General features: G+C 37.3%; 3 protein-coding genes across 3 annotated transcripts in view; 2 read left to right on the top strand and 1 right to left on the bottom strand.

Moving 5' to 3' along the window:
• Positions 1 to 1474: 1474 nt before the first annotated feature.
• Positions 1475 to 4487, top strand: LOC113467280. The gene is made up of 3 exons (XM_026823378.1): positions 1475 to 1857; positions 3578 to 3896; positions 4393 to 4487. Exons 2-3 carry the CDS (start codon positions 3611 to 3613, stop codon positions 4485 to 4487), a joined length of 381 nt encoding a protein of 126 aa, XP_026679179.1. The 5' UTR covers positions 1475 to 1857; positions 3578 to 3610.
• Positions 4488 to 4504: 17 nt separating this feature from the next.
• LOC103508912 lies at positions 4505 to 10514 on the top strand. The gene is made up of 4 exons (XM_026823385.1): positions 4505 to 4641; positions 7014 to 7239; positions 7904 to 8202; positions 10327 to 10514. Exons 1-4 carry the CDS (start codon positions 4507 to 4509, stop codon positions 10444 to 10446), a joined length of 780 nt encoding a protein of 259 aa, XP_026679186.1. The 5' UTR covers positions 4505 to 4506; the 3' UTR covers positions 10447 to 10514.
• A 1314-nt stretch (positions 10515 to 11828) lies between these two features.
• LOC103508899 (intraflagellar transport protein 22 homolog) overlaps positions 11829 to 18441 on the bottom strand; it is a 19832-nt gene continuing 13219 nt past the window's right edge. Inside the window, exon 5 of the mRNA XM_008473480.3 lies at positions 11829 to 12374. The gene's annotated coding sequence lies outside the window, so the exon portion shown is untranslated. The remainder of the gene's footprint in view (positions 12375 to 18441) is intronic.

Raw genomic sequence — 18441 nt, forward strand, 5'->3', positions numbered from 1 at the left:
TGAACTATTGTATGGCGGACTCCAGCAGAAGATATTACAACATTTTGAGAAGCACTAATTCACAACAATATTACACCGAATTTGTATATCTTCAACTCTAGAGAATAAACTCAATGTTTCTCATATCTTCAAGAGTCTTATGTTCCGAGAGCTTTAAGCTCCATTCCTCTCTCGCTTTGGACTGAACACATGTGTGTTCATCACTTAACCTTAGAAAGATATGTTGTTCGGTATGTTAAAACATAATATATCTATCTCCGTAGAGCTATAGCTATACCATATATCTATAGCCACTCTACATTCCTCATGATCGTTTTCGAATAACCTTGCCCGGAAATTCTGGTTCGATTTATTAGAGTTCTTCTTTCAAGATGTCTGTTCATAGTTAAAATCCAAAACCTAGGTTCTCGTTGGAATTACATATGTAAAGCTATGTAGAAGCTAGACTTCACGAAGTAAGGTTACTTCAAACTTCTAATGTGAATAACCCTCCACAAAATTTTCGTATTTTTTTAGCCATTCCTCAAATTCCTTTAGAAATTATACCTATTATTAAAGGTCACCTACCATTTGGTCGTTTCCATTCCGCCCCTGACTCACAAATCATACCTAAGAATTCAGAATACCTTTTCGTGATATTCGAAATAATTACAAAATTATTATATCAACGTTACAATCATTCCATTATCCATGACGTTATTTTTAGTTCCTACCCCCAAGCTACTCTGAAAACGTGTTTCCAGATTTGAGTTTATTTTTTCCTATTGTATTATTGTCTGAACAAATTCCTTTTTTTTTGTCTGAAAAGTTAAAGTTAAAAGTCTCGGATTACGCCCAGCAGCCTAGCTTTTAAGTTTTAATATCCAATGTCTATAGGAACTTGGAAACTCTTTCAAAACTTGTACCTTAAAAACTTTAGAGTTTCCTGAAATGTCTTCAGGTGACGTTTAAAGCAGGGTTTAGCTATGTAGGTACCTACTTGAGTATTACATGTCCTTTGAAAATAGAGAGGAAAATTCTTGTCTTTAGAGCTCTTTATCTATTAGGTAATTTGGTGAAATAGGTTGGACATCAATGAAGACAACTGCAAAATACAAAAGAAGGAATCTCGGTCTTTGTGAATGTATTTCAAGAAAACAACAAAATCGACTCGCGACTTCCACATAATGAAAACTGTACAATTTACAGTTCTAGATATATCTTCGTATTTATATGAACCAACTTCCTTGCCATGTAGGCAGTTCTTGTGGTAATTAGGTACGTGTCAAGTAATATTTAGTCATTATTATTTAGATTGTCTTGTTCCATGTTCGTGGTGTGTTTAGTTTTTAGTTCATGTTTGGTTCTCTCTGAGATAATTTCCTGTCCTAAAAGTTTTTAGTTTTTTTCATTTCTTGGTATTCCGCATACGTCATTTCGTGTGAGTGCTTTTAATTTTATGTTTTATTTATTAATTTTAATCCTAAAAGTTTAAGTTTTTAGTTTTTTTCATTTCTTGGTATTCCGCATACGTCATTTCGTGTGAGTGCTTTTAATTTTATGTTTTATTTATTAATTTTATTTTTTTCTTCAAAATAAAAAATCATCAGTTTCCATTAAATTTATTAAAAATTAATCTTCAACGAACAACCATAAAATATCAGTGTTTTAATTTACTTGTTTATTATTTTTTATTTATTTTTGGAACACGTAAACATTGTAAATATATTTATTTTTAAACCTTTTTATTTTATTTATTTAATTTTATATTTGACATTTTCTATTTTTTATCTAAAAAGACTCAAGTTTTGTGTGAATTGGTTTATCATCTTTTCTCTTGAATGGGATTAATTGTTTGCTGAGATGTGTTCGTTTTGAGTAAGTATACGTTTGTTGTTTCAATATTTATTTTGTCTATTTGTTTGGTTCTTTTGTTCCATTATCACCACGTTTGTTTAGCATTTAGTTGTATACCCACACGTATTTTCTCATATTTGTGTAGATTCAGCTAAGAGGATTTTTGTTTACACTTTCTTTTATATTGTTTGTCATTGTCTTGTCAGCACAGTCTCCTGATAGTCCTGATATTTGTATGGACGTAACTTTCACTGTTCCTTTCTCATTGTTTCTTTTATATTGTTTGTCATTGTCTTGTCAGCACAGTCTCCTGATAGTCCTGATATTTGTATGGACGTAACTTTCACTGTTCCTTTATATTTTCTTATCTAGGAGATATGCACATGTCGTCCTACCTTCTCCTCTAACGTATTCTGTTACAGATAACAGAGTTTCTGTTATGTCCATATTATAGAATACTTTGAACAAAGGGTAGGACTCAGGTACATAACTAACTACCTACTTCATAATATTATTTTGCAAAAAGCTATTATGTTTTTACTAAGATTCTTTGTAGGAAAATATTCAACCTCTAACGTATTCTGTTACAGATAACAGAGTTTCTGTTATGTCCATGTTATAGAATACTTTGAACAAAGGGTAGGACACAGGTACATAACTAACTACCTACTTCATAATATTATTTTGCAAAAAGCTATTATGTTTTTACTAAGATTCTTTGTAGGAAAATATTTATAATTATATCCTCTCACCTTTGCCAGTCCGGAATTGCTCCTTTGCTGTATCCCGCCTAGGAGGGTACCGTGTACGACCCTCGACCCTCCACTAATAGTTTCATAAATCATAATTTCAATAGAGGGCTTAACGTGCTTTGGTTATGATTTGGACAGGAACAAGCATCTTACGACATAAACTGGTCTTAAGAACCTACCTAGCATTATCTACTAACGCTGACATTATGTTTGTTCAAATCAATTTCACCAAGTGTTCTAAAGCAGTGTGAGATGTTGCTGTTCAATATTTTAGGACACCCCTAGATCTTTCTTCAAGCGTAAAACAGCTTGGCTCCAGAGTAAATACATCTACTTATTCAGCAAATTAATTTCACCACAGATCACTTGTGATATGAACCATTAAGTCGCGTCATTTGTACACATCTCTTCAGTTTAGATGTCACAACGCAGAGATAAAACTTATTACAAAATCGTCCCTGAGTTATGAAACTTTAACCCAAAATAATACCTAAAATATCAACTGAATATACTGATATTTTACTATATTAAGCCCTACCAAAAACAAGTAGTGATGCAAGATTTTATCTATTATTGAAATTGACTTTCTTACTGTAATTTAGTTTATTTCTTTTTAATTCCTTGATTTAGTTCCTTTGATGACATCAATAATTGGAAAAGCTGCTCTCTTACTTCTGCCTCACTATTGTCTTGAACCCACGCCCTCTGGGTTGCCAAGCGTTTACGCCTTCTTAACCGCTTCTAGAAGGCGGCATTCTTTTCTAGAAAACGCCATTGTGGTGCATGTTGAACAAAGGAGACTCCTAATGATCCCAACATCTCATGATGACCCAGCATCACTTGGAGAGTGGCAACCCTGTTGTATTTATCGTTAACACATGGCACGCTTAGCTTGGAAATCCATGAAGGGAACTTTTCCACACAACCACAAGAGAAAAAAGTAAAAAGAGATAGAGAAATTAATCCATCCATTTATTTGTCTGTTGCAGGTACACTTCCGAGGTCGCACGTTCCGAGCAAACATGAAAACCAAAGTCTCCTCAAACGGCACAGCCAACAAATCCACCATTCCTCCTTGTCCCTATGAGATCCCCATCTCCACCATATACAACCCCAACAGCAAGGAGACGGGCGATGTCCCTGTGGTGTCCATCTTCAACCCAAATCTCAACCAGAACACGAGACCTCCGGAGAAAACCAAGGAGGGATTCCAGAAGATTTGTCTGGAGAAGTTGAAGGCCCAGTTCCATAAGGATCAGAGGAAGAAGCTGGAGTTCTACATGGCCTTGTGCTTCCTCACAACGCTGGGTCAATTGTGTATTGTCTGATGAAACACCAGTAACACCAGACTATGTCTACAATATGGGCAAACTCAATTAGGTTTCCCTATGTATGTCATTGAGAACAACGTGAGCTCATTAATACTCACCTGTCTTTGACGGAACGGGAAAATTTTTGTTTCTTTCTCAACACAAGAATATCTTGTTCTATCTGCCATGAAAAGACAATGCTTCTTCCTAATGGACATTTAAAATGGTTCTACTATCTCTATTCATCCTATAAAAGGATTGATTTTGTCAGCAATTTATCTCTTTTTTGTTATCTCATGTATTTTTTGTCTGTTTGTCATCTAGCTCTCTAGCAATCTGCCAGCCTACACATCGCTTCTGTACGCTGTTGCAAAAAGTCTAGTCTGATAATATTGGGGTGCGGCTTCTGTAGGTGACTTTTCCACATTATTCCTCCATTTGGCGATGTTTTACCTTGGTTTCTAATGCCCCCTCTCCAATTTCCATGTTTCCAGGTACAACTAAAGATCTACTTCTAGTCCATGGTGAATTCACCATCCTCAATCTCGATTATTCCATCCATTTGGCGATGTTTTACCTTGGTTTCTAATGTCCCCTCTCCAATTTCCATGTTTCCAGGTACAACTAAAGATCTACTTCTAGTCCATGGTGAATTCACCATCCTCAATCTCGATTATTCCAGCAGCCTCATGCACAGGAATAGTTCGCAGTTCTTGCAAATCTCCAAAGAAATCTGTCACATGGTAAGTTTAAAACGTACCCACCAGAGAAAAATCATGACCGAATTGTGTCATTTTTTCCCATTTAAGTGAAGCTTTTTCAACTTTTTTCTTCTTTTTCATTTCCTCTTTTTTCATCATTCCCAAAACGTACCCACCAAAGAAAAACCATGACCGAATTGTGTCATTTTTTCCCATTTAAGTGAAGCTTTTTCAACTTTTTTCTTCTTTTTCATTTCCTCTTTTTTCATCATTCCAGTATTCTTCATTTCTTACTTTCTTTTTGGATTCCATGGTTATAATTTATAGGGTGAACTCTCGTCTATACGGGAGGCAATCAATCTAGTGTCATTCTAGATGCCCATTACACCCGCGCGCCGGCTCATTAACCTTCAAATTTCCTTCCCTACCTAATAATCTATAGGTAAGGTAATTTAATAATTACGAAGACCAGCAATCAGAGTTTGAAGACTAATTTTGATTCCATTTAGTATGGGTGTTTGGTACAGTAGAGCTACTATTGGCACTGTATCCTGCATACTCCTCATTATAATTCCCATGGTTTTTAATCCTATAAACTTCTTAATAGTTGCGGCTGAAAATTGAGTTTAAACTAGGTTTAACACTTGGCTCTTGGTCAATCAAATTGCTTAATACAAGACCAAGTTTAAACGCACGTTTGAAGACGTGACTAATCTACATGTCACGTCTTATCCCTGTGACGTTTACACAGGAACTTGATACTTCACAAGACAATGGCGTGCGTAATCCAGTGGCTTGGTAGCCACTGACTGCCTGGGAAATAGCGGGATATCCGGTGTAGGACGTTGTGGTATAGGGTGTTCAAGAAGGATGTTGTATTGTTCCAAGTATTGGAGATTGTGAACTCTCTGAACTTGTGATGAAAGAGAACTTCTAAATTTAAACGCACATATTAGTCCTGGCCCAAAGTCTTGAATCGTACGTAATGTGGGGTTTAATTCTGAGCTGAAATAAAAAGTTATCGAATTTTCCATTCGTGAAAACTTCTTTAAAGTCCGTACACATTTGTACGCTGCAGGAGAACATGAACAGTCCGACGGCAGAAAGACCGCCGCGCTGGTTCGATCCTCGCCCGGGCCGATCTGTATATTAAACAGACAAGGTTCGTTCTCGGAATAACTGGCTTATTATGAACACTACAGGACTGAACACGTTATTACCGAAAACAAGATCGTACATTATCTTGGAATTAAAGATCTGAGAGAAGAAATATTGAGATGTGTTTAAAATCCGTACACATTTGTACGCTGCAGGAGAACATGAACAGTCTCACGGCAGAAAGACCGCCACGCTGGTTCGATCCTCGCCCGGGCCGATCTGTATATTAAACAGACAAGGTTCGTTCTCGGAATAACTGGCTTATTATGAACACTACAGATTTGAAGACGTGACTAATCTACATGTCACGTTTTATCCCTGTGACGTTTACACAGGAACTTGATACTTCACAAGACAATGGCGTGCGTAATCCAGTAGCTTGGTAGCCACTGACTGCCTGGGAAATAGCGGGATATCCGGTGTAGGACGTTGTGGGGGATATAGGGTGTTCAAGAAGGATGTTGTATTGTTCCAAGTATTGGAGATTGTGAACTCTCTGAACTTGTGATGAAAGAGAACTTCTAAATCTAGAAGCGTATTTTTTATTGAACTTGGCCATTTCATTTAAGTAGAAGGACGGCTTGCATCGTGAAAAATGGTTTAAAGTTATATTGTGGCGTATTCATTGTGAGGATCATTGAGAATACGATTTTTTCCGCCCTTCGTAAAAAGCTATAAAGTCAGCTCGGATGTTGGTTACGCTCTGTATATTATGCATCTTCTTTCCTTGCTAGTACTTCCTGTTGTCGTCAAGGGTTGAGATTTCAGATTTCAATTTGAATATAGTTTTCCTGTTCAGCGTATAATGCCGGGTACTTTCTTTCTCCCATCCTACGAGTATCTTATTCAAATCTCATCTAAACGTCGTATTCAATTCTCATCCCTTTTCCGTTCTATTCTCTATTGCTGTAAGAATAATCAATGTGGAGACATTGGCGGGAGACAGGAGGGAAATGCCCATGGCATCTATTTCTTATTCCCTCTTCCCATATTGCCACTTCTCTTTTCATCCAACAGATTTGATGGCACCACTCTACTCCAATGTCAAAGTATTTTTTGTTTGTGACTTCTGTGAGCAATTTTTTGTTTCAAACTTGACTCTCATTTACTTACTTTTTCTTTTCTCCATATTTTCTCGAGATTTTGTTCACTTTGTTTTATTGTATCTTTAGAAATTGTCTTTTTTGATAAAGACTATTGTCTGTCAGAAGAAAGTATCAACTGCTCTAAAGATCAATTTGTTTCCTTCTCTACAGGTTGACAACACATTCCTAGTCCCGGGTCTAAGTGACTTCTATCGGTCCTGCCATGTGACCGCTATCAGTCCCAACCTCAATGTCCACGTCCTACTGACATTTGCCAATGACCCAAGCGTCACCATTGGCCAAATTGGACTGACCTTCATCCGAGGCCTTCAAATTCTGCACGGGAAAACATGGCTGGGGTCCTTCATAGTCAACGTTCAGTCAATTGGATTCATGAGTAAGTAGATAAATATTGTACCCTGTTTTGATGTGAATCGGAATGAGACTGAAAAGTCCCTTAGCAGGGAGTGAACGAGTATTTTACCAATTTTGTTGCTAGAGCCATTCATTCGATATAATTTATTACAAATCCTACTCATCTTCTCTGATCAAATAAATAATACGCGAGTCCCAATTACTATTATTCAATTTAAATATTCATGGATTAGAAATTGAAAAACATTCAAAGCCATTCATTACTGGAGCTTACAGCACGGAATTATTATCTGTGTAAAACATACACTGTTCGAGTTTATGATTTACCGAGCTTAATTATATGGAGCTTTATTCTAAGCAAACATAAATGTTTGAACATCCAAACGAAGTTAAAATTATAGCTTGCACCTACCAATCAAAATAGGTACCTGATATTGAGTTCTGGTCTTATACAGAGAGAGAACAGATATAAAAGTTAACTTCAGTAACTCGTCAAGACAAATTTCGTAATACAAATTCAAGAAGAAATAATATTTTCAGTGGATATGTCCGAGACAGAGTGGAGACGGAGGGAGAAGATAATTTTGATTTTTAGTGGATGTGCCAAATGACTCGACTTTCCCAAACCAGGCCATGGTAGTTGCTTGGTAATTGTTCTATCCCTTACTTTGTTCTCTTGTTTTCAGTCAGCGGTCAGGAAGGTCAATGGGGTCCCTGGTCCGAGTGGAGTCTCTGCAATGCCTCCCTGCACATCAGCACTAGAACACGACCTTGTCTGTCCAGGTCTGGCGAGCGACTGAGCTCAGTGGATCGCTGCCTCCTGATCCCGGGAGCCAAGAGCGATCTCGACATACGCAAATGTTCACCGAGCGTTTCCATGGCAACTGTTCCGGGTCTGACAATGTCGAAAGCGTTGGAAACGTCAAGTAAGGGAATAGATTACAGCGCGGATATTGCCGTTCCTGGTGACGTCATGAGCGATCTGTTGGGACAAACCAGAGTAGGGAGGAGAATACGAACAGGGCTTGGAGCTATCGGTACCTATGTCACCTACAATAGATTAGAAATGAATGAATGAATGAATGAATGAATGAATGAATGCGTGTATCTATAGTTATTGTATCTACAGTTCTAGAAAAGTTCTTATACCCTTCAGTACTTAGGTACACTTTACGTGTCTAGGGTCACCAAACAAATGCCGTTCTATTGAGTCCTGCCTGACTCGTATCGCAATTTCAGATGCGTTGATTAGTTCTTCATATGTACATGTGGTTGTGAGATTTGAGCAGACGCGGAGGTGAGTCAATTAAATTCAATTGCATTTTTCCATTTACTACATGTGACAGGATTCTCCTGAGGGAATTTTTCCACACAACCACAAGAGAAAAAAGAGATAGAGAAATTAATCCATCCATTTATTTGTCTGTTGCAGGTACACTTCCGAGGTCGCACGTTCCGAGCAAACATGAAAACCATCTGTGTTATAGCATGCTTTATTCGTAATATTAGGTACATGCTTTATTTCTGAAGTATGTACCAGATTTGCCCCGTGATACTTGTAGTTTCAAGGTGCTTGATAGAAGTTATTAGAGGTTTAGGTTTTCCCACTTAGGTGCTAGGCTTAAATGACAGCACGAGAATAGCTTGGAATAGGTATTCGGTACCCATATAACAGTTGAAGAATGGGAAAATCCAGTGTTAAATTCATCCAATCTGCACAATCTAAGGGGGAAAAAGTCAATATGATGTCCAGTATGATCAAATGAGACTGAAACGCCCCGGTCAATTTTACCTACAGATTAAATATTTGTAGAAAGTTTCAGTTCATGATGTTGCTTACTTGTCTTTGCTAAGGTATCTACTCACCCTATTAGTGTATTTATTTGTATAAATTGCACCCATAACAGTGTCTGGCAGACTGTCCAAATAGTCGATTGCTCTGTTAGCCAAGAAATGGTACCTATCCATTATTTTTTTATGATTTTTTCCATTATTGTTACATAAGTTTCTTCTAAGTATTTAGCAGGTATAGTCAACCAAAGGAGCCTAGCGTCCCCAGCAGCTCAGCATGTAATGCCACTAATGTAACTACAAGACGGGCGCCGATCCTTATGACCGGAGTTAAAAGTGTTCTCGTGTAGGGGACTCCTCTGTCCAGACACATCCTAGTGTTTGTCATTAGTTTGGAGACACCAACTGTGTCCAAGTGGGTGTTTGATGTGCGTAGGTGACAAAACCTTTTCTTTTGAAATGAGATTGCCCTAGTTTGTTCATCCCGGCTCTGCTGTAATGCACTCCCGAGATTAGAATCGAGATAAGCAAAGAGGACGAAGTGAATAACATGATGTTTACCTCTACATTTTTTACGTAAATCAAAGGTAGTCATTGTTGGTGCGAGATAATCAAACCGGATGTCCATTAGTATGAAACATAAAGACTAAAGTGCCTAACGAGCTGTTTATAATGGAAATTCAGGTGTGTTCGCTAGATTACCACAGGCTTATCTTTCCTTGATTACGTTCATCATCCTACGTAGCATCCTAATAACAGTGAGTTCAGTCTGCTTGAAATTCACTGTAATTGACCACCAAGATGAAGTAAAAAATACTCTTAAGACGTTCTTGGTCGATACTTCCATAGCATGTAAAAGAGCTCTACTTTTGGAAGCACGAATAGTCGGGTAGTTCGCTTGAATTTCAAGTCGAACTGACCCATCACCTCAATTATCTTCTAAATTGATGTGCTCCAGTAGAAATGACGTCATTCAGGCCATCGATCCTCCGCTTTCTAGAACACATGCCGCCCCGAAAGGTCAACAGTGTAAACGAGATAGGTTCCTATTGTAGTACTTAACCTATGATAGTAAGGAGGGGGCCTCGTTTGTAAAGCCAGGACCGGAAGCCTTACGATGCAGCCCACACGATTTTTACACTCCCGATCTCCCGCCTTCACGATTCTTGTAACTTCCTCCCTGGTTAGAAAACGATAGCGCACCGCAACGACTTGAAACCACGTCACATTGCTTACTCCCATAATTGACAAACATGTATCTTATTTAAACAAAATTTACTGACAAGGCCTGATGTGGTCTCATAAATTAATAGGTGCTTTGGGACAAACACAAGAAGCGATTGTGAAGGAGATCAAGGATGATATCAAGTCAAGTCCTGTGGAATCAGAAGATCTGAATCAGAGCGGACCCAGAGTTAGAAAGGAGAGAACCAACTAGTGACACTAGGAGGATGTTTTACTCTGCGATATCAGGGAGATTTTTACAGTTCCTCATCAAATGCCCCACAATCATAATGTTCCATTTTTAATATCTGCTCATGCGCTGAAAATCTCAAAATTGGAATAGGTCCTTATGGTTTTCGGGGAAATTATTGGGAATTCTAAAATCTCTCTTACTAGTAATAGTAATAACACTAATAACTGATGAAATGTGTAGGTATCATACCATCATATTACGAGTATGAATGGGTTTGGGTGTGAGCTTTTGAACCGTTCTGAGTACGAGCTCAGCAAGCATAGGCATCATAACTGAGTACATATTGTGAGTACATATTGTACTTTGAGACTTAAGTGGTAGTTGAACGTGGAAATGCTAAGACGGGCGTTTAGGAAACAAATAGGTATTATACAGTTTTTCTCATTTTGTACCAATTGTCTTATTCGTGGATCACATGTATTTTTCTTCTGGGATTTTTCATTACTTTCAAGTAGCCTTCAAACTGATTTGAATTTTTGAACTGATAAAAAGTCTCTCTCTCTCTCCCATATGTTTACCTCTAGATTTATACATTGTACGCTGTTAAAGTAGAGAGAGAGAAGAGTAGAGAGGGAAAATGTTTCAATCAGAAGGAACATGTTTTAATTAGAGTAACAATGCATGTTCCCATGTTTTTTTGCCTATTGTGTATTTAACATGAGCTCCAAAACAACAAAATTCTCTTCTCTGTGAAGCGGTCAAAAGTTCGAGTTCAATTGTTCCTGGTATGATATTACTAGAAGAGAGAACGTGAAATAAAACTTATCAAAGCTTTTCTCTTGACCTCCCAGATTTTCTTTTTTCAAAGGACTCTTTCGTTTCAACCTCAAAACCACAGGGTTTACTTTTCAAAGCTTCCACATTAGCACAAGTCAAACTCCCGGGGAACCCATACATTGTAGAAAAGTGTACACTATACTCTTTCCGTTGCATTACAAGCTCGTATCGAAAATTATTGTTATAGAAAGTAAAAAAATATCATAAAAGGGTTGGTGTAAAGACATACTACGCTCATTTTGCTCTATTTACATTGAATGCAACCTTGTATCACCCGTACCCGTATAATATCAGAGAAGGGACACAACTCCTACGCGTCTCATACCGAGGTTATATCTTCCATATTGGATACTGGGGTACGCATACCCTACCCAGCTGTCATTACACCTGCACATGCAGATGTAGAGATAACTGCAGAGATACCCACGTGAGCCTATATATTATGATCCCCTAAGCAAACATAAATGTTTGAACATCCAAACGAAGTTAAAATTATAGCTTGCACCTACCAATCAAAATATTGAGTTCTGGTCTTATACAGAGAGAACAGAGATATAAAAGTTAACTTCAGTAACAAGGTACATACCTTCAGTAACTCATTATTTACTAACTCGTCAAGACGAATTTCGTAATACAAATTGGAGAAGAAATAATATTTTCAGTGGATATGTCAACTTGACCGAGACAGAGTGGAGATGGAGGGAGAAGACAATTTTGATTTTTAGTGGATGTGCCAAATGACTCGACTTTCCCAAACCAGGCCAGGGTAGTTGCTTGGTAATTGTTCTATCCCTTACTTTGTTCTCTTGTTTTCAGTCAGCGGTCAGGAAGGTCAATGGGGTCCCTGGTCCGAGTGGAGTCTCTGCAATGCCTCCCTGCACATCAGCACTAGAACACGACCTTGTCTGTCCAGGTCTGGCGAGCGACTGAGCTCAGTGGATCGCTGCCTCCTGATCCCGGGAGCCAAGAGCGATCTCGACATACGCAAATGTTCACCGAGCGTTTCCATGGCAACCGTCCCGGGCGTGACCATGTCGGAAGCGTTGGAAACGTCAAGTAAGGGAATAGATTACAGCGCGGATATTGCCGTTCCTGGTGACGTCATGAGCGATCTGTTGGGACAAACTGATGATGATTGTGTTCTATTGACATTGACACCATGGCAGATGGTACCCCACATTCAAATTCAGACAGCACCCCCTTGCACATCTGCTATCAGTACCAGGAGGGGGTTACTATGGAAAATATGAAATCAATAATTATTATTTCCGTTTGTCAACAAACACCCCAGCCATTATTTACACTCTACATGTTAAATACTCTACTATTCTCCATTTTCCTGTTAAATACTCACTCCTCGTCCTGCCTATTGTGTATTTAACATGAGCTCCAAAACAACAAAATTCTCTTCTCTGTGAAGCGGTCAAAAGTTCGAGTTCAATTGTTCCTGGTATGATATTACTAGAAGAGAGAACGTGAAATAAAACTTATCAAAGCTTTTCTCTTGACCTCCCAGATTTTCTTTTTTCAAAGGACTCTTTCGTTTCAACCTCAAAACCACAGGGTTTACTTTTCAAAGCTTCCACATTAGCACAAGTCAAACTCCCGGGGAACCCATACATTGTAGAAAAGTGTACACTATACTCTTTCCGTTGCATTACAAGCTCGTATCGAAAATTATTGTTATAGAAAGTAAAAAAATATCATAAAAGGGTTGGTGTAAAGACATACTACGCTCATTTTGCTCTATTTACATTGAATGCAACCTTGTATCACCCGTACCCGTATAATATCAGAGAAGGGACACAACTCCTACGCGTCTCATACCGAGGTTATATCTTCCATATTGGATACTGGGGTACGCATACCCTACCCAGCTGTCATTACACCTGCACATGCAGATGTAGAGATAACTGCAGAGATACCCACGTGAGCCTATATATTATGATCCTGCTTCTATACAATGATTTACTAACGGTTCCCAATAGATGAACCTATACCTGCTACTGCATCTACACCAATCTCTGCTTCATAGCGTTCCATAGGAATACATAAAATTCTCAGAGCCTAGGTAAAAATGTTGTGAGGAGACTAAAGACACAACCTATAACCAAAAGCGGAGGGTATATTATTTTTGATGAAATTATTGCACAGGATCCTCAGACTCTTTTTTACTTGCTGATTTATGCACCCTTAACTTATATCCATAGTTCATATTTGTCGAACCCCGCTACAACAAGAACGTACCTACTTAACTTACATATGTGGGTAATTTGTAAACAAAGACTCAGGAATTTAGTAAGAGGTACCTATTTTTTTGCGTTTTCAACACTTTATAAACTTTTCCATTATGATCCTGCTTCTATACAATGATTTACTAACGGTTCCCAATAGATGAACCTATACCTGCTACTGCATCTACACCAATCTCTGCTTCGATCCTGCTTCTATACAATGATTTACTAACGGTTCCCAATAGATGAACCTATACCTGCTACTGCATCTACACCAATCTCTGCTTCATAGCGTTCCATAGGAATACATAAAATTCTCAGAGCCTAGGTAAAAATGTTGTGAGGAGACTAAAGACACAACCTATAACCAAAAGCGGAGGGTATATTATTTTTGATGAAATTATTGCACAGGATCCTCAGACTCTTTTTTACTTGGCAAAGGTCATTATTTAAGTACACAATAGCGTCTTCTTAGAAATCACAATGGGAAGGAATTAGTTTGAACGAATAGATGCTACTATTCCTGGTAAACTAATAGAAAACATTAATAGACTTGAGCGACGACATTGACATGATACCTATGTTCTGTGGAAAGAATACATAAAATTCTCAGAGCCTAGGTAAAAATTTTGTGAGGAGACTAAAGACACAACCTATAACCAAAAGCGGACAGGGTATATTAATTTTGACGAAATTATTGCACAGGATCCTCAGACTCTTTTTTACTTGGCAAAGGTCATTACTTAAGTACACAATAGCGTCTTCTTAGAAATCACAATGGGAAGGAATTAGTTTGAAGGAATAGATGCTACTATTCCTGGTAAACTAATAGAAAACATTAATAGACTTGAGCGACGACATTGACATGATACCTATGTTCTGTGGAATGATAGTTCATTTGTTTCAATTTGATTGCAGATGCTCTAGAGTTAGAGGGTGAACTCGGTTTACCAAGTTTTGAAATTCCAATGGACTTTCTGCCAAATCTCTGATGCACACTAGGTAATTTAGGTATCATTTAGCCCAGAAGTTTTTTCATCTCTGAAGCTGCGCCTTCACTTGCTTGGTATTTGTCAGTTGATATCATTTCGCATTTGTACATCCAGGAACTCCCGGACAAGAGGGGATGTGTTGAGAGGCATAGATGATAACGCTTCGATATGACGATCAGCATTTCCAATACACACTTCTCCGCACTTGCCCTGCCTAACTACAAATGCCAAATGATGACAATGGAAAATGCCAAGCACTTGTTTGCCATGCAGAAAGTCTAAGGTTCGATTCGCATCATCTATCGATATCACTTCGCACTTGTACATCCAGGAACTCCCGGACAAGAGGGGATGTGTTGAGAGGCATAGATGATACGCTTCGATATGACGATCAGCATTTCCAATACACACTTCTCCGCACTTGCCCTGACTAACTACAAATGCCAAATGATGACAATGGAAAATGCCAAGCACTTGTTTGCCATGCAGAAAGTCTAAGGTTCGATTCGCATCATCTATAAAAAATTGTACTCGTATTTCGAGTCGTTTTCAATGCTACGAAATAAAAAACAGCTGTGAAAAAGTGAGAACTTGGGTTTACGGATGCTTTCTAGTTGTGCTTGTGCAACGCTCAGATGTTGCTGATGGCTACGTAGGTATTAATAACTTGGAACTTATCACTACTTGAAGTCTTATGTTATGCGACACTACGCAGAAACTTCACTAGGACTCGTCCGCCCACTATCAAAAACAAATTAAACAATCTCCTCTTCTGTCCACGACTATTTTTAATCCTATAAACTCCTTAATACTTGCGGCTGAAAATTGAGTTTAAACTAGGTTTAACACTTGGCTCTTGGTCAATCAAATTGCTTAATACAAGACCAAGTTTAAACGCACGGAGCTCAGCAATCATAGGCATCATAACTGTCAAGAACGAGTACATATTGTACTTTGAGACTTAAGTGGGAGTTGAACGTGGAAATGCTAATACGGGCGTTTAGGAAACAAATAGGTATTATACAGGTTTTCTCATTTTGTACCAATTGTCTTATTCGTGGATCACATGTATTTTTCTTCTGGGATTTTTCATTACTTTCAAGTAGCCTTCAAACTGATTTGAATTTTTGAACTGATAAAAAGTCTCTCTCTCTCTCCCATATGTTTACCTCTAGATTTATACATTGTACGCTGTTAAAGTAGAGAGAGAGAGAAGAGTAGAGAGGGAAAATGTTTCAATCAGAAGGAACATGTTTTAATTAGAGTAACAATGCATGTTCCCATGTTTTTTTTATGTTCGGTTGTGATGGAATTGAATATGTGTTAATCAAATGGGAGCCCATTCATTCCAGTACATCGGTAACACAATGAATTATGTTCGGTTGTGATGGAATTGAATATGTGTTAATCAAATGGGAGCCCATTCATTCCAGTACATCGGTAACACAATGAATTCTAAATGAAGTAAAGTGAACCTGAAGTTTATTACCCATACCCACGTTACCTATATCTAGAATCTACAATAATGTAGTGGTTGCCTGGAGAGGTACTCAAGGGGTTTTATTCTGAAGGAAGACAGAAAATTGGAAACAAAAGGGGGAAAAGCTTAATGTCGATTTTTTCCTTCTTCTGAAAATCATCCGATTTCTCTTCAAAAGGTTCATTAAATTCTGCTGCAGGAGGCATACTTCAATCCGATAGGTATGAAGTACCTATGCTTTCCAATATATTTTTATTTATTTTTCATCTTTTACGAGAGACTTTTTTACAAGACGTTGGTTAGTGGTTAGTTCTATGAAAAATCTATTTGTATTTTATAACCTGAAAATGGAGGGCTATCAATTTGCCAAGTAATAGTTTCATACAGCGAATGACCCGTAACCCGCAAGGTTCTACACACTTCATCTTAGAATGTAGGATGTAAGAGAATTATTGAGTTGTTGAGCACCCAAGTATTTTACGAGGGTTTTTAATTTAAGAAATATGTGAAGAGTTGAGATCATAAATAAATACTAAAGAATGTTGTGGGTTTAATATTTTACTTTTATAATGTAAGCCTACACACTTCATCTTTTCATACAAGACACTTAGAATGTAGGATGTAAGAGAATTATTGAGTTGTTGAGCACCCAAGTATTTTACGAGGGTTTTTTAATTTAAGAAATATGTGAAGAGTTGAGATCATAAATAAATACTAAAGAATGTTGTGGGTTTAATATTTTACTTTTATAATGTAAAATTCTGTAAGAAGTTCAGGAGCACTTGAATTTATTTTGTAATTTCCTCATCTAGTTTCTAGTTTATACCGAATTTATGTGTAGTTTTTTTCTCTCTGGAATAATGAAGCCAAATTTGAATTTAGTTAGATAAACTTGTGTAATTCTTATTTTATGGTAGAAACTACTGTTATTAATGTGTGAAATAAATAAATTTGTACAAACTTACAAGGTTTTTATTTTTCATTTTTAATGAAACGCTTAATCATAGGAACTAAGTTTAAGAGTTTAAATACAGAAAGATAGTTCATTTGTATATATTCAATTTGATTGCAGATGCTTTAGAGTTAGAGGGTGAACTCGGTTTACCAAGTTTTGAAATTCCGATGGACTTTCTGCCAAATATCTGATGCATACTAGGTAATTTAGGTATCATTTGGCCCAGAAGTTTTTTTTTTTTTTTTTTTTTTTTTTTTTTCTTTAAAAATTCATTGTCAATTGTGTATTATGTCTGATGAAACACCAGTAACACCAGACTATGTCTACAATATGGGCAAACTCAATTAGGTTTCCCTATGTATGTCATTGAGAACAACATGAGCTCATTAATACTCACCTGTCTTTGACGGAACGGGAAAATTTTTGTTTCTTTCCCACCACAAGAATATCTTGTTCTATCTTCCATGAAACGACAATGCTTCTTCCTAATGGACATCTACTAAAATGGTTCTACTATCTCTATTCATCCTATAAAAGGATTGATTTCGTCAGCAAATTATCTCTTTTTTGTTATCTCATGTATTTTTTGTCTGTTTGTCATCTAGCTCTCTAGCAATCTGCCAGCCTACACATCGCTTCTGTACTACCAAGGGATAGGCAGTTGATCTCTTGAACCATGGACCAAGTGACAATAATTACGAAGGTATGTGTGTAGGTAGGTAGGGTACACAGTTTGCATTTAAGCAAACACTCCTGATAGCTGATGATCTGAATGAACTTTCATTCATTTTGTCGGGGTAAACCACTTACCCCGGTATGTCTGGAACACGATTTACTTAAAGGCACTTCCTTTATGTAGGTACACTGGTACACAGAAATCACAGAATATACCTACCTACCCGTAGAATTCGCACCTATTAACGTATGTACATATTTCCATGTTGCTTAATAATAATAATTGATTTGCTTAGTTTATGGACGTATTATAAGTACTTGGTTCATGTAGCTAATGCATTGCACTCATCACAAGTGTTTCACATACTCCTACATCTTACATCAGTAAAGTATGGTTCTTTATTTGGATTTCAAGTGAGAATTATTTTCAGTGAAGTCATAAAAAAATACAATATGTTCAATGTTCATATTGTCCATACCTACCAAAATACCATTGCCTAAAAACGTGAAGTAGAAATTAAAAATAGAAAAGGTATCACAACAATCTGACTTGGAGCCATTTTCAACTCATTCTATTCATACCACCACTCCTAAGCGGATCTATTTTTAGACCACTTCCTTCGTTCCTTAACCAGATTGAAAGATACTTCCTAAATCCTGAAACATGGTTTACTACACATTTCCGGTACGTTTTTGTCCCCATTTCCGATTCAAAAATACAATCAGAAAGGGTAGGTATCTACCTACCTTGTTGTTTTATTTTTAGTTAAAAAAAAAAAAAAAAAAAAAAAAAACCCCTGACTCGAAAATTTTTTTTTATAAATTTTTTATTTTAAACATAAA

This window comes from Diaphorina citri, unplaced genomic scaffold, assembly GCF_000475195.1.
Source record: "Diaphorina citri unplaced genomic scaffold, Diaci psyllid genome assembly version 1.1 scaffold445, whole genome shotgun sequence".
Lineage (NCBI taxonomy): Eukaryota > Metazoa > Arthropoda > Insecta > Hemiptera > Psyllidae > Diaphorina > Diaphorina citri.

Coding starts and splice junctions, on each gene's coding strand:
- LOC113467280 (XM_026823378.1), top strand. CDS start 3,611: ATGAAAACCAAAGTCTCCTCAAACGGCACAGCCAACAAATCCACCATT. Junction 3,897..4,392: donor GTGCTTCCTCACAACGCTGG/GTCAATTGTGTA, acceptor CCATGTTTCCAG/GTACAACTAAAGATCTACTT.
- LOC103508912 (XM_026823385.1), top strand. CDS start 4,507: ATGTTTCCAGGTACAACTAAAGATCTACTTCTAGTCCATGGTGAATTC. Junction 4,642..7,013: donor CCAAAGAAATCTGTCACATG/GTAAGTTTAAAA, acceptor CCTTCTCTACAG/GTTGACAACACATTCCTAGT. Junction 7,240..7,903: donor TCAGTCAATTGGATTCATGA/GTAAGTAGATAA, acceptor TCTTGTTTTCAG/TCAGCGGTCAGGAAGGTCAA.